The sequence below is a fragment of the Malaclemys terrapin genome, chromosome 2 (assembly GCF_027887155.1).
Source record: "Malaclemys terrapin pileata isolate rMalTer1 chromosome 2, rMalTer1.hap1, whole genome shotgun sequence".
NCBI classification, from domain to species: domain Eukaryota; kingdom Metazoa; phylum Chordata; order Testudines; family Emydidae; genus Malaclemys; species Malaclemys terrapin.
This window is the reverse complement of record NC_071506.1, coordinates 224,472,257-224,490,555: the sequence shown is the minus strand read 5'-3', so window position 1 is coordinate 224,490,555 and position 18,299 is coordinate 224,472,257. Positions and strand designations below refer to the sequence as shown.

The following is an 18,299-nucleotide window of genomic DNA, read 5'->3' as shown; positions in this document are numbered from 1 at the left end:
TGAGGTACTGATCAGAAAAAGGAAGAACCTCAAGGAGCTGGCTAGAACTCACCCCTTCCCGCCCCTGCCCTCACACACCAAGGGTTTCCTCCATCAATCAAAATGGTGCAGAACCTTGGAATCCTGCTAGAGATGATGCTAATCCTTGATGGTTTTCATTGCAGCAATGGCCAGAAGTACCTTTGGCTAGTCAAAAGACTCTGGGCCTTCCTACCAGACGTAGAGCTAACTATGGTCACCCCTATAAGCAAACCACTGCCAAATGAGACAATTTCAATTAATTCTACTTGGGGAAGACCCTAAAGGCCACCCAATAACTTCAGAGGGTTAAGCATGTAGCAGCCAAACTCCTGATTAAAATAGATCATACCAGTGCTCCGAACCCTAGCAGCTATAACTACAAATGTCCAATCCATTTCAAGGTCCTGATCCATCTCTTTAAAGCTCTAAATGGATTAGGGAGCATCATCTCAATGACTGGCTAGAGCTTTGTGTACCAACAACTTGGAGCATCCCTATTGAGCATACCTGAATGGTGAACCCCTGATTTGCCCACACATGAATTAGGGGTAGAGTTTCCTAATGGAGTGCCATCTGTTATGAATTGGAGTTTAGATGACTCCAGAAGGACAGATGGAGCTGTGCTGATTTACAACAGCTGAGAATCTGGCTCCAAATCTTAACATCTTCAAGGCACAGTTTAAATGATATGCATATTTTCAAAGGTATTCCCCAACCACCCAAGAAGAGGAGCAGAGTAAATCCTTTTGCACTTTACCTGGTGTACTTATTCAAACCATGAGGTACCATTTGTCATATTAATGGACATTCTAAAATGTGAATAAAAGGTGATTTTATAAAAGCCCTTCAGTATATCCAAAAGCAGAATTCAGTCTTGAGTTAGAAAAGATCAATATTAGACAGGTCAATGATTCTCGCTTTTCAATAATCTAGCAATTCTTTTTCCACCCACAAGTCCTAGAGTTTCTTTATCAAATAGTCTTTCAAATACGGCAAGAGTCAATTGCAAGGATTTGTAAACTTGTTAAAACTTGTTAAAATTTAAAATAAAATAAATTAATAAAGTCTGTCCAGATACTCTATGGTAATGTTCTGCACTATTGTGAGCCAACATGGCATCATTTCAGATCTAACCCAGACATGGGATTCACTGACTCCAAAGGATTTAATAAATAAATAAATAAAATGATATGCTTGAGCAAGTGATTCATTGCCAATGAATATGGAAACACTGGAGAATAACTATAAAACAGCTAGGTATCATATTAATAGGAATATGCACTTATTTTTAGAAAAACATGAAGTTTAAATTGTGTCCCTCCTTAACTTCACAGATAAATCTTGTGCTAATAAAAGATAAAGTTATTTCAGTCAATGACATTTAACCAATATTTACTATTGAAAGAATCCTACAGTTAGCAAATCAATCAAACAACCACCAAGCAGATAAAAGCCAATCAGTTAAATGCATGTCTGGCATAACATTTAGTTAAAACAATAGAAAAATCACTTGATAAAATCAATATTGGCTTTATCATAAATGGAAATTAACTAGCATAGAGCAAATTCTTACTTTAGAATTCCATTTGCTCCTGTGTAAACTTCTACGGCATTGGGGCTGGAGGGTAGCATAGTAATAATCCTGTCTGCTCTTTCTGCTACATCTGCTGGGGAATCCATTACCTTTAAAAATAAAATAAAATAAATAATGTAACTGCTGTTGAAAGACAGAAAGAAAATATCTTCTTTAATGACTTGTAAAGCACCAAACTTAACAGCCAGACAAAAATGAAGACACAGGAAACAGAACACACCATTAGACAAGCTTTAGTGATGGAGGGAGAAAATTTGATGAGGATCCTGTCACAGAGATTCCTCCAAATTCTCCATCCAGGGGTGTGATCATCATGCTATCCATGGATCCTCCAAGATTGAGGGCTAACTAATGATCTACTACAAGCACAAGGCCATCTATGCAAAATGCATCTCCACACTGTCTCTGGGGTGGTCCCATAATATTAGAGAATTAGTCCCACATGGATGACTGCCCATAGGTCCCTTCTATAGATACTGGGAGGGACAGGAAAAGACCCCCCTTTCCACAGATGTATTTAATTTTAGAGCAACATACTGCGGTTAGCTTTAACTAAAGCTTTAACTAAAGCTAACCAATGCTGCCAGCAGGAACATATTGGCAGCATCATGCATGTTCTGGCTGACTGCCAGGGAGCCTTCCAAAGGCCAAGGCCCTCTGCAAAAAGAGCAATTGGTCCTGGAAAAGTTCTGACAGCAAAGCCACCCCAGCCAATCTTAAATTACTGCAATAGCACAACTGATACACAAAGTGAAAAGAGTGAAATCTTCAGACTTTTTGTTTCCACCTTGCCATAATCATACTCTCACCTACAAATGAAGTCAGTTTAGGAACAGGTAAATGCAGCCAACAACAATATATATTATTAGAAATTAGAAACAGAGACCTATTAGAATGACTAGACGAGCCTGGGCAAGACTGTCACAGGCAGCATAATTCCTGGAGTGCCACAGAATTTAAGGCCAGAAGGGACCATCAGATCATGTAGTCTGACCTCCTCTATATCACAGGCCACTAAATTTCACCCCAATAGCTCTATATGGACCCCAATGACTTTAGCCCTCAAGAGATGAAGGCCTGGTCTATATTAGGATATTAGGTCATATAAACTATGCCACTGAGACCTAACCCACCGTGTCAAGCTAGCTACTGCCTCTTGGGGAGGTGGATTACCTACACCAACAGAAGAACCCCCCTCACTGGTGTATGCAGCATTTTCACTGAAGCGCTACAGCAGTGCTTCTGCAGCATTTTAAGTGTAGACTAGCCCTAAGCTGTTGTGTGCCACAGGCAGTGGATAGGAGAGACCCAGGTGCTACCAATATCTGAGGCCCCTGAAATGACAAGGAATTGATTAAGCAAACCATATCTCACCAGTCATCTGGGCATAACGCATGCTGCAGAGAAAAGCAAAGTATTCCCAAGGACAAGCAACACTAAATATCTTCTGTCTATAAAGGACAGCAAGCAAAATAAAATAACTTGACAAGATGAGAGATCAGGAAAATAAAATTTTACTTTATAGAAAAATTAGAGTGCAAGAATAAGTTTAATTAAAATCAATTTTATGGCACGGATATGCTTGATTGATATTATTATTATGACCAATTACAATGCAAAATAAGTTAACACAAGTACAGCTGCATTCATATAGTCTAACCTCAAAATACAATTTATTACATGAAAAGTTTCTTACTGATGGAACTTAAGAGTTGTGTTTTAAGAAAAGCAACATGAGAAAAATAACTGATGTGTCACACTTAAAAACACAAGACCAGACAACAATAAAAGTCAAAACCACATAAAAGACGGAGAAAAAGACACAAACTTCATTGCTACAATTTTTGAATCATTGTATTCATTTGAAACATTGCAGAAAATGTATAAAAAAAATTCACAATTCAATATTGAATTCAATTGATAACTGCTAATAAAATTATTTTAAATGTATAGCGAGAAAAGACATTTTAAAATAAGTCCTAAAAGACTTATGCTTATTTTCAATACATTAACTCCCTTTTTCATAGTAGGAGACTTCTTACATCACAAAGACAAACTGGATGGAAATTAATCTTTGGAGAAGTGTTGCAAAATTAAAATCAGCCAAAGCCACCAAACCTAAAAATGAGTAAGTTTTGGTGTCCAAGGGCAACAGTTTATTTGCTGATCACAACAATCTCACATTTTACTTGGCATAGTTACAGCAACAATGAACAGAAAGGAGTTGTTAAAAAGAAAAAAGGTACTCATTCTTTCTTTGAGCCCCATCTTAAAAAAAAAAAAACAGTCAAAATGATGCGTTTCTGACAACTGTTTTTGTTTTTAAGTAAAAAGTTAACGGCTCAAATGTCCCTCTCCAGAAAACTTCCATACAGGTTTCAACATGTCCACCCTGCTAATTATCAAGCTGTTACAAAAGATATCGATCTGACCATCAACAGCATAAATACACACGCTGCGGGTGAAATCCTGGCCCCATTGAAGTCAATGGCAGAACTCCATCTATTCAAGAGCCTAAATATCACACATTCATGCTAAAGAATATCCTTGATAGTATGATTGTCTATTTCCATATAAACTCTGAATCACAAAAGCATAAATAAAAGATTCTGCTTTTTAGACTTTAAAAAAAAAAAAAAAGAAGATTTAATTAAGGCTTTCTACATCACAAGGCACTGTTAATGTTGGGGGGGGGGAAGTTTGGTTAAAAATGAAAATATGGGTCCATGTTTATTTGACCCTAAACCAGTCCAACCATCCCTACACAATGGATATCTATGAGTTTACACAATAAGTAAACACATCAAACATCAAAGGACATATAAATATAACTCTCTCATATACATAATGTATTTATGAAGTTCTAAACCTCAAAAGGGCCCATTGCCTTTTATTTAAGATGGTAGGCTTTTTCCTTGCTTTTAAACAGTGACCATGAGAGAGAAGTTGAAAGAGAAAAAAATGGAACAGTTTGGGTAGCTGGGTTTACCCAAAAGAATGATTAACTTTTTTTTTCTTTTTGTTTTAAATACACAATACAGTATCTGCTGAGCGGTAAGACAAAATTGCAGAAGGTGAAAGGAGGTAGACAGATTCCAAAACACAAAATTGACACTAGGTAGAATGAATGAAGCAATAATCAGCAGAAGGGCTTACTACTGGTTAGTATGTAGGATGTGTTCCCTCTGTGCCCAATCCACAGATGATGGGAGTCTGTCCTTCTTTAGTTCAAGCTGTAGAAACTCATGCTTTTAGTTCTGGGGGGTCTCCAATTCAATCTAGTCAAGATGACAGCCATCACATAAGTGGGGGCTAAGCCAGAATTTTAACCTGGACTTGCATGCAGCTTCTTATTTGAAATAACTATTTCCAGCTTTCTGATAGGTAGGGTTGACAACTGTTTAATCACACAAACCCAAACACCCTTGCCCTGCCCCTTACCCCATCCCTTCCCAGAGGCCCATCCCCCAATCACTTGCTCTCCCCCACCCTCACTCACTTTCACCGGGCTGCGGCAGCGGGTTGGAGTGCGGGAGGGGGCTCTGGGTTGAACCTAGGGCAGGGGTTGGGGTGCAGTAGGGGCTGTGGGGTGCAAGCCCTGGGAAGGAGTTTGAATGCTGGAGGGGACTTAGGGCTGGGGCAGGAGATTGGGGTGCGGGACGGAGTGCAGGCTCTGTGAACAAGTTGGGTGCAGGATGGGGCCCAGGGCTGGGGTGCAGGAGGGGTGAGGGATGCGGGCTTCGGCTGGGAGGTGCTTACTTCAGGCAGCTTCCAGGTGGCAGCGCAGCAGGGCTAAGACAGGTTCCCTGCCTGCCCAGGCTCCATGTCACTCCTGGAAGTGGCCAGCATGTCTCTGCAGCCCCTGGGAGGACAGGGGGCTCCGTGCGCTGCCCCCACTCCGAGCGCCAACTCCACAGTTCCCATTGGCCGGGAACTGCAGCCAAGGGGAGCTGCAGGGGCGGAGCCCACTGTGCCGCTGACCGGGAGCTGCCCAAGGTAAGCGGGGCCAGGGGGCTCCACGCACCAGTTCCAGAAGCGGCCAGCATGTCCCTGCGGCCCCTGGGGGGTGGGGGAGAGCAGGTGGCTCCACGAGCTGCCCGCACCCATAGGAGCCGCTCCCATAGCTCCCATTGGCCGCACTTCCTGGCCAATGGGAGCTGCGGAGTCAGCGCTGGGGGCGGAAGCAGTGCACGGAGACCCCCTACCCACCCACCAGCGGCCACAGGGATGTGCTGGCTGCTTCCAGGAGCGCTGCGGGACCAGGGCAGGCAGGGAGCCTGCCTTAGCCCCGCTGCACCACCAGACTTTTAGTGGCCTAAAATCTCCCAGTTTGGCTTCAGTAGCCTCCGGGAGATAGGGCCTGAAACCGGGAGGGTTGGCAACCCTATTGATAGGGGTGGAAATGTCAGTTATTTATACTGATAGTACAGCTGAAGATTCAGCAACCTATTTCCATCCTTTTACAGACATTATAAAGTCACACTATCTACACTGTATTGGGTACATAAGTTAAAATCACTTCAGTTTAATAGTTTACCTGGATGTTATGCAAAACGAACAGGAGTACTTGTGGCATTTTAGAGACTAACAAATTTATTTCAGCATAAGCTTTCGTGGGCTACAGCTCACTTCTTCAGATGCATAGAGTGGAACACATATCCACTCTATGCATCTGAAGAAGTGAGCTGTAGCTCACGAAAGCTTATGCTGAAATAAATTTGTTAGTCTCTAAGGTGCCACAAGTACTCCTGTTCTTTTTGCAGATACAGACTAACACGACTGCTACTCTGAAACCTGGATGTTATGGTTGCAGGGCAAAGCTGCATTAAGACAGTCTGATACATTAAAAACACACAAAAAACAAAAACAAAATCCAAAACTAAAACCTTTGCCCCATTCACACCACCCAGAAAAACCTGAGTAAGTTTTAGAACTGGTCCAGTAATACATATTTCCTGTGCAGACAGAGCCTGTATCAGGATAGACAGGTGTATAGAAGATATTGAACAATATTTCTTTCTATAGATGCTTATTCATTCTGTCCATGGAAAAGCCTTCTTTTTTCAAAAATAGTGGGAAACACAAGTGCCACCAATCTATTATTATTTATCATAGTGCCGAAGAGCCATACTCATGAACCACGACCCCACTATGCTAGGTGCTATGCAAATACAGAACACAAAGACGGTCCCTGTCTCAAAGAGTTTGCAGTCTAAGACAAGAGTTCATCAAATACCTCTGATGGAGAAAGCTCTAGAATGCATATGATCTGACAGGATAAACTGTACCAGGCCTCAGAAAAGCTGGAAGTCTACTGACCGTGTGTATAGTATATACGTGAAATAGCTATTTGATTACTCCCCATGTTCTGATTCAGAGCTCTTCCAAACAAACATTCCTTTAAATCCAGAAAAGAATGAGAAGAGGAAAATTATGCACAATCATGAAGAGTGGACAGTATCTTCACATATCTAAAAGCTTTTTTGCTATTTTTAAAAAGGGGAAGCCCTCACACTTGTCCCTCAGACACTGAAATAAATCTGCGTAATATTTCCAGAGCAAACTACTTCTATTGGCAGTATACATCTCATTTAGTATTTGCACAGTCAGAAATTAACTAAAATACTTTGAAAGAAATAAAAATGTTTAAAATTGTAAGTAATTGGGAATACTTGCCTTACAGTATTTACTTGTACTTTTTAAAGTAAGAGTTAATTTAAAAACAAAAAAACCACAACTGCCAACATAAGACTTGCCATACGGAGCAGAGTAGTGGCCCACCTAGTTTAGATCCTGCCTCCAACAGTGGCCAGTGCCAGATGTTTTGGAAGAAGAAACTCTGCAGCAGTAGGCAGTTATGAGATAACCAAACCCCAGAAAAGTTTCCTTCTAACACCCAATGGTTGTAAGCTGGTTGATGCCCAGAAGCATGGAGGTTTGCATCACTTCTAAAGTTCTTGTTTAATAATTTAAAAAAAATATTTACTATTATAACTCAATTCACAGTTCTGTGTTTCTCCTGCAAGGCTGACACCATTGCATATACCCAAAGCAGCACAGAAAACTCAATTTTTTAGGCTTTTTGATGAGCCTCTAGCATCTTCAACTATTTTAGTGAACACCCCCTACAAACTCAGGTCCTAGAAGGTATGTAAATGGAGTCATAATTGGATAGACTTCCAAATTCCCACAATTGGGTCACCTCTAAATTATTCTGAAGTATCCCTTTTCCTGTGATTACTCCTTCTGCCACCCATCATAGAAGCCCATCCTAAGCCATACCACCTCAGAGCACTTTTCCCAAGTCTCTTGTAGCTCCTCCCCTATACTCAGATGCCTCTGCCCTTTTCCTTACCTATCTGCCTTTCACCCTCTACTACAGGTACCTGGGTTTAGCAAAAGAGGCTGTTACTACCTGCTATTCATCACAGGCAGGTAGGTGGCCACCTTCCTGCTAGGTAGGACATTCATCCAGTTTTAAACCACACAGTCCTGGTTTTGTTACGCACGTCCCATATCTGGTACTAAGACAAAACCACATCTGATTTTGTCTGGAATCACAGACAGCCAGGGATACCATTTTGAAGAGAGCGCTGCTCTGCCCCCTACCAACATGACCTAATATGTACCCCGGCAGTGTGACATTCCTGCAAGCAGTGGAACATCCAGTATTTTGGGGATGCATAATTGGCCACCCTATTTCTTACATATGTTGCTTCCCCAGTTGACTGCTTCTGAGACTACTGTAGTAATTGGGGAACAAGGCAGTGGACAGGCAAAGACACAAGCATCCCCTCCCCATTCAACAGTTCCTAGCAGTAGCAGGAACCACCTGCAGCGAACGTGGATATTTGACAGCCTTCACTGCTCCCTGCTCTCTTCTCTGGCACTCCTACTGGTTCAACCCCACACCCCAGATCAAAGGAAAGGCAGCCCTTGCCACCCAATGTTCCTTTTCCAGTAGCTTCTACAAGGCCCCCTGGACTCAAGTTTCCAAGTCCTGCAAAAACTGCTGGTGTAGGATTTACAGCTCTGGAAGAAAAGGGGGAAATTATTTTCAAGGGTTTTTTTTAAAGTGTGTTATTTGTATTTGAGACTATAAATATAGTGTTCAGGAGCATAAACAGGCTTTTGGCTTTACTTACTTTTAAAAGCATTTCTGCTCATCTTTAAAGTCACTTAATATCTCATGTTAAGTCTTGCAGCTGATGCCAAGGATTCTATTACAATGAAGTGAATGAATGGTCAGCCTTGACAAGTCCCATTGAACAAAGGATACCAAGAATACAATCAACTATACAGTCTTTTTTGTTGTTGTGTGTTTGTATAGTACCTAGCACAACAGTGCCCTGCTCCATGCATGGGGCTCCTATGTGCTATCACAAAACAAAATAATAAAAGCCAAGAAACAGGCTGTAAAGGTTACTGATCCACTTACAGGCTTTTAGCTTTAAATCATTATTCAAAACCAGACGGAATTAGATGTCCAATTACTAGTGTGTTCTGCCCCGCAGAACACCTTGATAGTAACTTTATCACTATTTAAGAATACAATTACAATCAGCTCTAACAATTAAAGACCTTTAGTTAGAACTGTATTCCCTGCACCTACTCACACTTCCCTTATAACTGCTGAATATTTTTTCTCCCACTGTTCATCATATCACATGCTGAGTAGCCACAACATTATTTCTGTTCTGGTTTCCACTTACCCTAGCAATATCTTTTGTCTTTAGCTCTTCTGTGCCCGTTAGTCCACCTACAAATAATGGGCAAGTGCCAAGACTATTAGAGCCCTGTAGCATCTAAAAAGACATTTTTTATTTTTTTTTATTTTTTTTTTTAAATCAGACACTTGCTCTCAAGTGTAAACCACACAATCATGCAGGATAGTGGTTAGAATCCAGGGCCCATTAAAAAGCAACGAGAGTATTGCCATTCATTGCAACAGGGTCAGGCTATCACAAGATGCACAAGTACGAGACGGGGAGAGGGAGAAGAACAGCTTATTAGCTTTATAATTAGCAACACATATCCATCATTTACTTTCCTTCCCTCCCTTTTTCTCCCACTACAACCCTCCCAACAAAATAAATAATCACATCAGTAATTTGTTGTTTTAAATTACGCTTAGTGATGTGTACCAAAGTCAGAACGTCTAAGAAGGAAAGTCATTTTAACAAATGAACAGTTAACATTAAAATAAAGAAAGTTGGTTACTATACCTGTGCCCCCGAGTCTTGAAATTCTTTGCAAGCTTCTGGGAATACATCATATGCAACAACAGGATATCCGTGTTTTACCAGGTTTTTTGCCATTGGATTTCCCATGTTACCCAGCCCAATGAATCCAACTGGGGTTTTGGAGGCCATTGCCCTAGAACACACTGATTTCAATACAATAAATTAATATTCTGGAGAAATACACCTTAAAACATAAGAGTAAAATCTAGTGAGCAATTTAGTTGGCATCATTTAAACATGGGGGGGGGGGGAGTAACTTCAAACCCAGTTATATTTAAATTTCATTAGGTGGACAGATTTAAATCCTATTCACGTAAAATGTAAACAGTGTCCCATTACTTTTTACCTATATAATCTCAATCTGAGACAAAGCAATTTACATTTTATTTAATTTTAAAAATATTTCTCCAACTTAAATATTGGATATTTTTTAATTGAATATTAATGAATGATACCTAATCAATAACCCTGGAGACAGAAATCCCATTTAGCCACAGAACAGATAAGGTGGGTGAGGTAATATCTTTTATTGGACCAACTTCTGTTGGTGAAAGAGACAAGCTTTCATGCTGTACAGAGCTCTTCCTCAGGTCTGTGAAAGGTATTGAGTGTCACAGCTAAATATAAGGTCATAGCTTAAGTAGTTAGCATATATTCTAAGGGACTGTTCAAGGTGGCATGGCCTGTTAACACCCTTGTAGTCGTAGGACAAAAAGGGGAGTTAGTGGATTACAGATTGTTGTAATAAACCATAAATCCAGTGTCTTTATTAAGACAATGGTACATCGCATCTAGCAAAGTTATGAATTTAAACTCCCAGGCTTGTCTTTTGAAAGTGTTGCGCAGATATCCTTTGAAGATGAGGACTGATAGATCAGATAAAGAGTGATTACTTTTTGAAAAGTGTTCACCCACAGGTGATGTGGCATTTTGTCTTTTGTCATTTTCCTGTGTGAATTCATTTGAGAGTGTATTGATTGTCTGGTTTCTCCCACATAGTTGTTATTAGCGCAGTTAGTGCACTGGATGAGGTACACCACACGTTGTGATAGGAATGTGTAAGACCCATGGATCTTGAAAGGTGTTTTGTGGGGGGTGTTGATCACTGCAGCAGTGGAGACATGTTTGCTGGTTTTGTAACTGTTGTTGTGGCAGGGTCTGGTGCGACTCTGAGTTGGTATGTCCTGGTCTGTGGGGAGCTTGCTTCCGATGATTAGGTTGGAAGGTTGTTTGAAGGCCAGAAGAGGTTAAGGAAAGATTTCTTTCCCGGAGTACCTTTCCCAGACCTGAGGAAGAGCTCCATGTAGCCCAAAAGCTTATCTTTCTCACCAAAAGAAGTTGGTCCAATAAAAGATATTACCTCACCCACCTTGTCTCTCTAATATGCCGGGACTGACATGGCTACAACACCACTGCATACAACAAAGGGGAAAGGTGAAATAAAGGCTGCTTCTCGGAGACACAAAGGGCTCTCACTTGGGACCAAGGACAAAGGGGGAGAGCTGGAGCCAGAAATGGATTCCAGCTTGGTTGGCTGAGTGCACTGGCTTGGCCAGGATGGACTATAACAGTGGTAGGCAACCTATGGTATGTGTGCCAAAGGCGGCACACAAGCGGATTTTCAGTGGCACTCACATTGCCCAGGTCCTGGCCACCGGTCCGGAGGGCTCTGCATTTTAATTTAATTTTAAATGAAGCTTCTTAAACATTTTAAAAACCTTATTTACTTTACATACAACAATAGTTTAGTTATATATTATAGACTTATAGAAAGAGACCTTCTAAAAACATTAAAATGTATTACTGGCACATGAAACCTTAAATTAGAGTGAATAAATGAAGACTTGGCACACCACTTCTGAAAGGTTGCCAACCCCTGGACTATAACCTTTGCCTCTCTTTGCTAAGCTGAGGACTTTCAGATTCTGTATGCCAAGTGACTAATATATTACCTTGTTTTGAAAAGGCTACCTACTGTAGATGCAAATACTCACTGAGAGCATTGCACCCTGAAGGGGTACAGTACAAGCCTCCTGCACATGTCTAGCTTGGCTGAATTCACAGCAGAAAGGTCCAGTCTTGGAGGCCACAGGCCTGCCCCTTCAGAACTGTGTGAACCACTGGGGCTCGGCACTAAAGAGGTCACAGGCTAGGGCACAGACCAGACCCTGTGGTTCTGTGAAAACCACCAATTCATTTCACATAGGTTGCCAAACCACTATCAGATGGTGACTGTCACTACTGTCTGTGGCCAAATGTAAATCACTGAAAGAGAAAGTCTCAATTACACATTATCAGTCCCTTGAACAATGGCATAAAAATTATTTATAAAATGCTACAGTCTTCACTGCAGGAACAACTTTCATAGAAGTACAAAAAATATGACAGAAAAATATAACATGATGTACAATATACTAATACCATGTGCTATGGCAGTTTATGGATACATGGAAAATAATGTCGTTTTCAGCCATTTTTAGCACAAGCTACTGTGTATGAGTATATAATGTCAGGCAATGCATAATTCCCATAAATACCAATGTACAATAATTCCTTTCTAATAATTCTAAATTAAAATAATATTAGCTCAATGCTAGGGCAGATGCCAGTTTTTAGGTCTCACTGCCAGTTACAGAAGACAATTTTTCTTTGAAAGGAAGAGAAAATCTCATTCAGATTAAACCTTAAGACAAGTGAAGACCAAACAGAAATAAGGATAATAAATTAAACTATCCAAACTCAAAAGAAAAATTGCATATCCTATACTTAGCTTTTGAGATGTCTCATTGCTTAAAGCAGAATTTTTCTTAGTTCAGAAAACACTTCATTAATTATTTTAAAGTTTTTTTCTGACATTAAAGTGCCTTCTTAGCTAACAACAGTCAGGCTCTTATTTCACCACTATTTTGTTAGTGTCATATTTAATAAGTCAGGTGTATCGAGAGGACTGCTGTTAAGCCCTGGTTTCCACAAATGCCAATAACAATTATCTGGCTGGATAAATACTGTCAGTTTAAATAAAAAAAAGAAAAAGAAGACTACACTATAATTTATATACATGTTCTAATATCTATATGTCCAAGTATGCAAAGAGCAAATCATTATAAAACATTAAACATGCCAAACATAGTAAACAACTGAACAAAGAGGCAACATACACCCCTGACCATACTCTTCTTGAAATATAGTCCTGTCTTGGCTTCTGTGATTCTGACCTCTCTTGGTTCACCTCCTGTCTTTCTAATTGCTCCTTCAGCATGTCCTTCAGAGGATCCACCTCATATCTCCTCCCCACAACTTTCTGTGCTCTATCTTTCACAGGGCTCTATCCCTAGTCCCCTTCTCTTTTCCCTCTATACGTTATCTCTAGGTAATCTCATCCACAAACACAAATTCAACGACAGTCTCTATGCTGATGACTAAGGCTAAGGTTTTGTAATGGATATTTTTAGTAAAAGTCACGGACAGCTTACAGGCAAAAAAGAAAAATTCACAGAAGCCATGACCTGTCTGTGACTTTTATTAAAAATATCTGTGATAAAATGGGGATCTGCAGGTCCCCACACCGCAGGGCAGCTGCACAGGGGCTAGGAGCTGCCTGCAGCAGCTGGGGGCTCTGGGGTGCCCCTGCTGCCCACAGCTCCAGGGACCCACAGCAGCCAGGAGCTCCGGGGTTCCCCCGCCACAGCCAGGAGCTGCCTGCGGAGTCCGGGAGCTTGGGGGTTCCCACACTGCCCGCAGCGGCCGGAAGCTGGCAGCTGGGAGTTGCGGGGGGACACCAGAGGTAGTGGGGGTCAGGAGAACATCTCCCGCCGACATAGCCCTGGTGCGGACAGTGCTTAGGTTGCTGTAATTTGCGTCACTCAGAGTGGTGGCTTTTTCACTCCCGAGCAACGCAAGTAATATCGAGGTAAGCGGTAGTGTAGATCTGCCCTGAGCTAGACAGAGAAAGAATGGACCTATACCCTGGTGGTTAGGGCACTCACCTAGTACATTGGAGATTCAAATTCAAGTTCCTGCTCTAATGACCAGATAGTCATAGAAAGTGGAACAGCTTCAGTAGGAGAAATTGAGCAAGACCAGTCCCCAGAATATCCCATAACTTAGTGGCTGGGGCACTCTCCTGTAATGTAGGAAACTCAAGTTCAAATCCCTTCTCTTTCTCCCTTTGCCTGATGTAGAGAAAGGTCTCCCAAAGCCCAGATGAGTGCTCTAATCACTGTGCTAAGGTTTTAAGGGAGACCACTTCCTCCTCTTCTGAGTTCTCAATAAAAAAAAAAAGTTTGGCCCTAAACTATCTGACAAGTTTGTGAATAGTTTTGAGTTGACCAAACTGCATGTTTTGGCAAATAAACTATTTGTGCAAATTTTTTACCTGGCTCCTAACCAAGTTAATCTACCCTTCACTTATCAGGAATAGAACCACAAACATTGGTTAAGCATATGGGTCTGACATTCACTGCTGGCATAAGCATAGATATAACTTTATTAATACTGGCGGAATTGTGCCTACATACATCAGAAGTTAACTTGGCTTGGTTATAATGTCTTCAGGCTCAATACCTAAAATACTTGCAATTGCTCTGTTGTCATGAAGAAACCACTGGCTAGGCCTTCCCTTCATTTTACTCACAAACAGAAACTCTGATCCTGCAATCAAATCTGTGCAGGCAGACCCTTTCGCCCGTTTACATCAAGGATCTACCTGTGCTGATCCAGTTGCAGGATCAGGGCCTTAGAATAGAAGGATTTCAAGACTATAAATTTAAATGTTTCTCTTTTAAAATAAGTCTATCAGAGTACTACTAAAATATTCTATGATTTCACAGTTTTGCTGAAGAATTCTATAAAACTGAGTGAATCTCTGAATGCCTGTTCCTTGATTAACATTCACAGGCAATTGCTGATCAATGGGTAAGATACTTCCAGTGAAGATGCCCCCTTGCCTTAATTTCCTCATGGAGGTAAGTATTATTTTACAGACACTGGGCTGTTGGGAGGATTAATAAACTATGTTTGTACTTTAAAGATAAAAATGTAACTACTATTCTTTTCCAAACATGCATGTAATGTTACAATTCACATTTGACCCTGTGATTAAATACTATATTGGATTTGTTCTCTTTTCATCTACTTGTCATTAGGCTAATAGAGCTAATCTGCATTAGAACACTAAAGTTAGTGGTGCTTCAGTCAACTGTATGGCACCAACAGAAGCACCAACCAATTGAGTAGATCCACATTACCAACCCTGAATTGATACAAGGTTTGTTTGTGTGTGTCCACAACAGGGCTGCTTAACACAGATTCAGTGGGGACGGAGAGAGGGCTGTCATCTTTGTCAAAAACAACAGCACTCCCTAAGTTAGCAAAACTTCTTACTTTGCCAGCAAAGCCGCTCCACTATCCCAACATACCTCCTTCAGCAATCAGCAGTCCCACCCAGGAAGGCTTTCCCCCATCATGACCCTACATATTTTCATCTCAATCTCTCTCTTTCTCTCCCCCCCAATCCATCCAGCTGGAAATTACCAGATGAAACTGCATACCTTGACCATCTGGTACCCTCATACGGACATGTCCACAACCACAAATATTCTCCCTACATGTTTCTCTCTTAGCTAAATTTATGCCTCCAGTACAAATGTACAAAGTCAGCAATGCAGGTGTGGTTTGCCAGCTGCAAGTAGCAGTTCAAGCAAGCCACTAGGGAACTCACAGCAAGTGTGCTAAGAAGGTTCACTGGCTGAGGGAGCTGTCAGATCTGAAAACTGTCAGAGCTGACTGAACCAGTCATGACACTGTGGACATTACAATCAACTGATCTCTCTAAAACCAGGCAAACCCTTAGACTAATCAAAATTAACAAGGGAGGATGACAAGACTGATGTGTGTGTAGAAAGAGAGGAAAGGAGAGACCATATGAATGACTGACACTGCCTTTAACAGGCAACTGTACGGTACATTTAAGGCACCCAATCCTGCAAACACTTCTCACAGTCAATGGGACTTTATGATAATAACATATAAGTGCCTGCAGCAGAATCAATTTAAGCACCTAGGGTATGTCTACACTGCACTATAAGACTGTGCTTAAGCTTGGGTTCAAGGCTAAACCCCTTTGCATCTACACTGCTATTGCACCAACCCAGGGCTCAGATGCAGGGTCCAAGCACGAGTCAAGCTGGGGCCCAGGGTTTGAGCCCTACTGCTTTGCACTGTAGACGCTTGACTCGTAACCTGGGAGTCTGCCAGAAGTATCAAACAATTCCATGTACCAACTTCCTTAGTCCTCTCTATCCCAATAATCTGTAATTGACTCTGTTGAAAACGGAAGCCAGCCCCACTCCTTGGAGTATGGCAGCTGCTCCCATCAGTGTTAACCCATTCTCTTCTGATCACTGAGCTGCAAGCTGATTAATGAGCCTCCTGGGTTTGCAATGGAGACTGAGCAAAGGAAGTCTTCTGCAAAGAATGCTGCTTTATGGTCATGGGAGCACAGCCAAATTTTGGTGAATCTCTGGTGCAAGGCCAGTAAAACCGTGGCCTTCAGCACTGGCACCAGGAATGACCAGGCATACCAGCAGATAGCTAAAAAGCTGGCAGCTTTGCAGGATAGGTGATCTGTGCAGGGAGTGTATTAAGACACTGAAGAGCAAATACTGGAAGACCAGGGACAAGAACCACACCTTGGGTAACTCTCCAACGACATGCCCATTGTATGAGGAGTTTCACCAGGTGCTGGACACTGAGTGCCTGGTGCTGGGGATGGAACCAACTATGCTTCATGATGACTGGGATGGTGCCCAGCTGGCCCCTGAATCTCACAAATGGGAGCCAGCAGCAGGCTCTGAGTGAGGTGCATGAAGTGACTATTTATGAAATCAGTCCCAGAGCAGACTATGGATCAGGATCAATGGCAAATTCTAGGTCCCTATTAGGAAGAGCTGTTTGGTTCCCCCACCTCCAAGGAACAGACCACTGCTGAGCCTGCAGGAAACCTGGTGGAGACAGAAGCCACCCCAGATGCCAGTAAGTGTATGACTCCAATTTACAGTTAATTATTACAATAATAAGAAACAATGCAAAAATTACAATAAGCCCCAGCTACCAGCGTCTTCACTACTGGCAGATTGTATCACAACATCTTGGTATTTCCCCTCCCCTGCCATCCTACTATATGGAGTGCAAAATGGTGACTGGGAATGTCAAACATTCATAAAGAGGCGTAAAGGGCATTTTCATTGTAAAGTAATGAATGTTTGCCAGGATCATTCACGTTTTCCTTTCAGTAGTAAGGGCTTGAAATTTGCCACTCTAATCATTTCTCCTCTGTCTATGAAGCCACCTGGAAACAGTGCACTCAGTGTTTGGGAAACATTCTTCTATTTCCAAATCTAGTCTATTTCAGTTAGAGATAGTCCATGATGTTTTCAGGTCACAAAATCATTTCTCTCAAGTAGGAGTGAGGTGTCTGTACAAGTTCTGGGCAAAAACTAACCACAGAGAGGAGGAACGCTGTAGAGTTCTGCATGTTTGTATGCAGCAACAACAGGGTAAACCATGTGTGAGCTAATACAGCATCCTGTTAATTCCCTCAGGAACTCTGACACAATCCTGGTTGCTAAGAGCTGCAAACTTTTATTTAAGCAGGAACTCCAGATAGTTAAATAGAGAGAAGGGTGTATTTTACAGGCCCTCCTTTATAGCCCACTCCACTCATAGATGTGGTGTTTGGTCACTATATGTTTGAATACTTCTGCTGCATACAGTGCAGGTTTCCCACCAGCAGCTTGGATTAACATTTCCCTTTGCCACTAGGGCCCCACAAGAACGGTTACAGCCTCCAAAATGTGAAAGGCCTGAAATGATAGAGAAAGCCTTTTGCAGCAAGGGCATTATCTGCATCCCCTCCACCCACCCCCCAGAAAAAAGGTTGTAATTTTAACTTTACTATTGCTCTGCAGTTAACAAGGCTGTGTCCCGAGAAAGTATGTAGACTACAGCATCCCTTCACAATATAGGATAGTTCGGTTGAGAAATGTAACATTTTAGGTCCTTGAGATTCCACGAGAATTAATTCTGTGCTCCTTCACTGAGCTACTTTAGACAATAACCCTCTATTTCTTGTCCTATTTCAGGGCCTCTCAACCTCTATTGCCTGTGGTTCATCAGGAACTCAATCCTGACCCAACGTACCTTCATGGACTATCCTAAATGGAAGTGTTTTTGTGGTGAAGTTATGGGAGATGTTCTTGAGAGAGCAGACCAGCAGGTCCTGTACCAAAAGCAGAGGCATGAAAGACTGGAGCAAGGGGTTGGTGACAAGCAGGCAGAAAGGCTGAGACTTGCAGTCCAAGTGAAGGACAAGGTTTCAGAGATTGAGCAGGCACTTGCAAAACAATTCCTGGGACAGGAACAGCAGCTACAGGAGGAGGATC

At 41.8% G+C, this 18,299-nt stretch overlaps 1 protein-coding gene across 1 annotated transcript in view; it reads right to left on the bottom strand.

Annotated features, from left to right (window-relative positions):
* Positions 1 to 18,299, bottom strand: part of HIBADH (3-hydroxyisobutyrate dehydrogenase) — a 123,287-nt gene that overhangs the window by 100,634 nt on the left and 4,354 nt on the right. Inside the window, exons 2-3 of the mRNA XM_054020078.1 lie at positions 9,841 to 10,001; positions 1,595 to 1,704 (exon numbers count right to left, since the gene is read on the bottom strand). Coding sequence (XP_053876053.1) covers positions 1,595 to 1,704; positions 9,841 to 10,001 — 271 coding nt within the window. The remainder of the gene's footprint in view (positions 1 to 1,594; positions 1,705 to 9,840; positions 10,002 to 18,299) is intronic.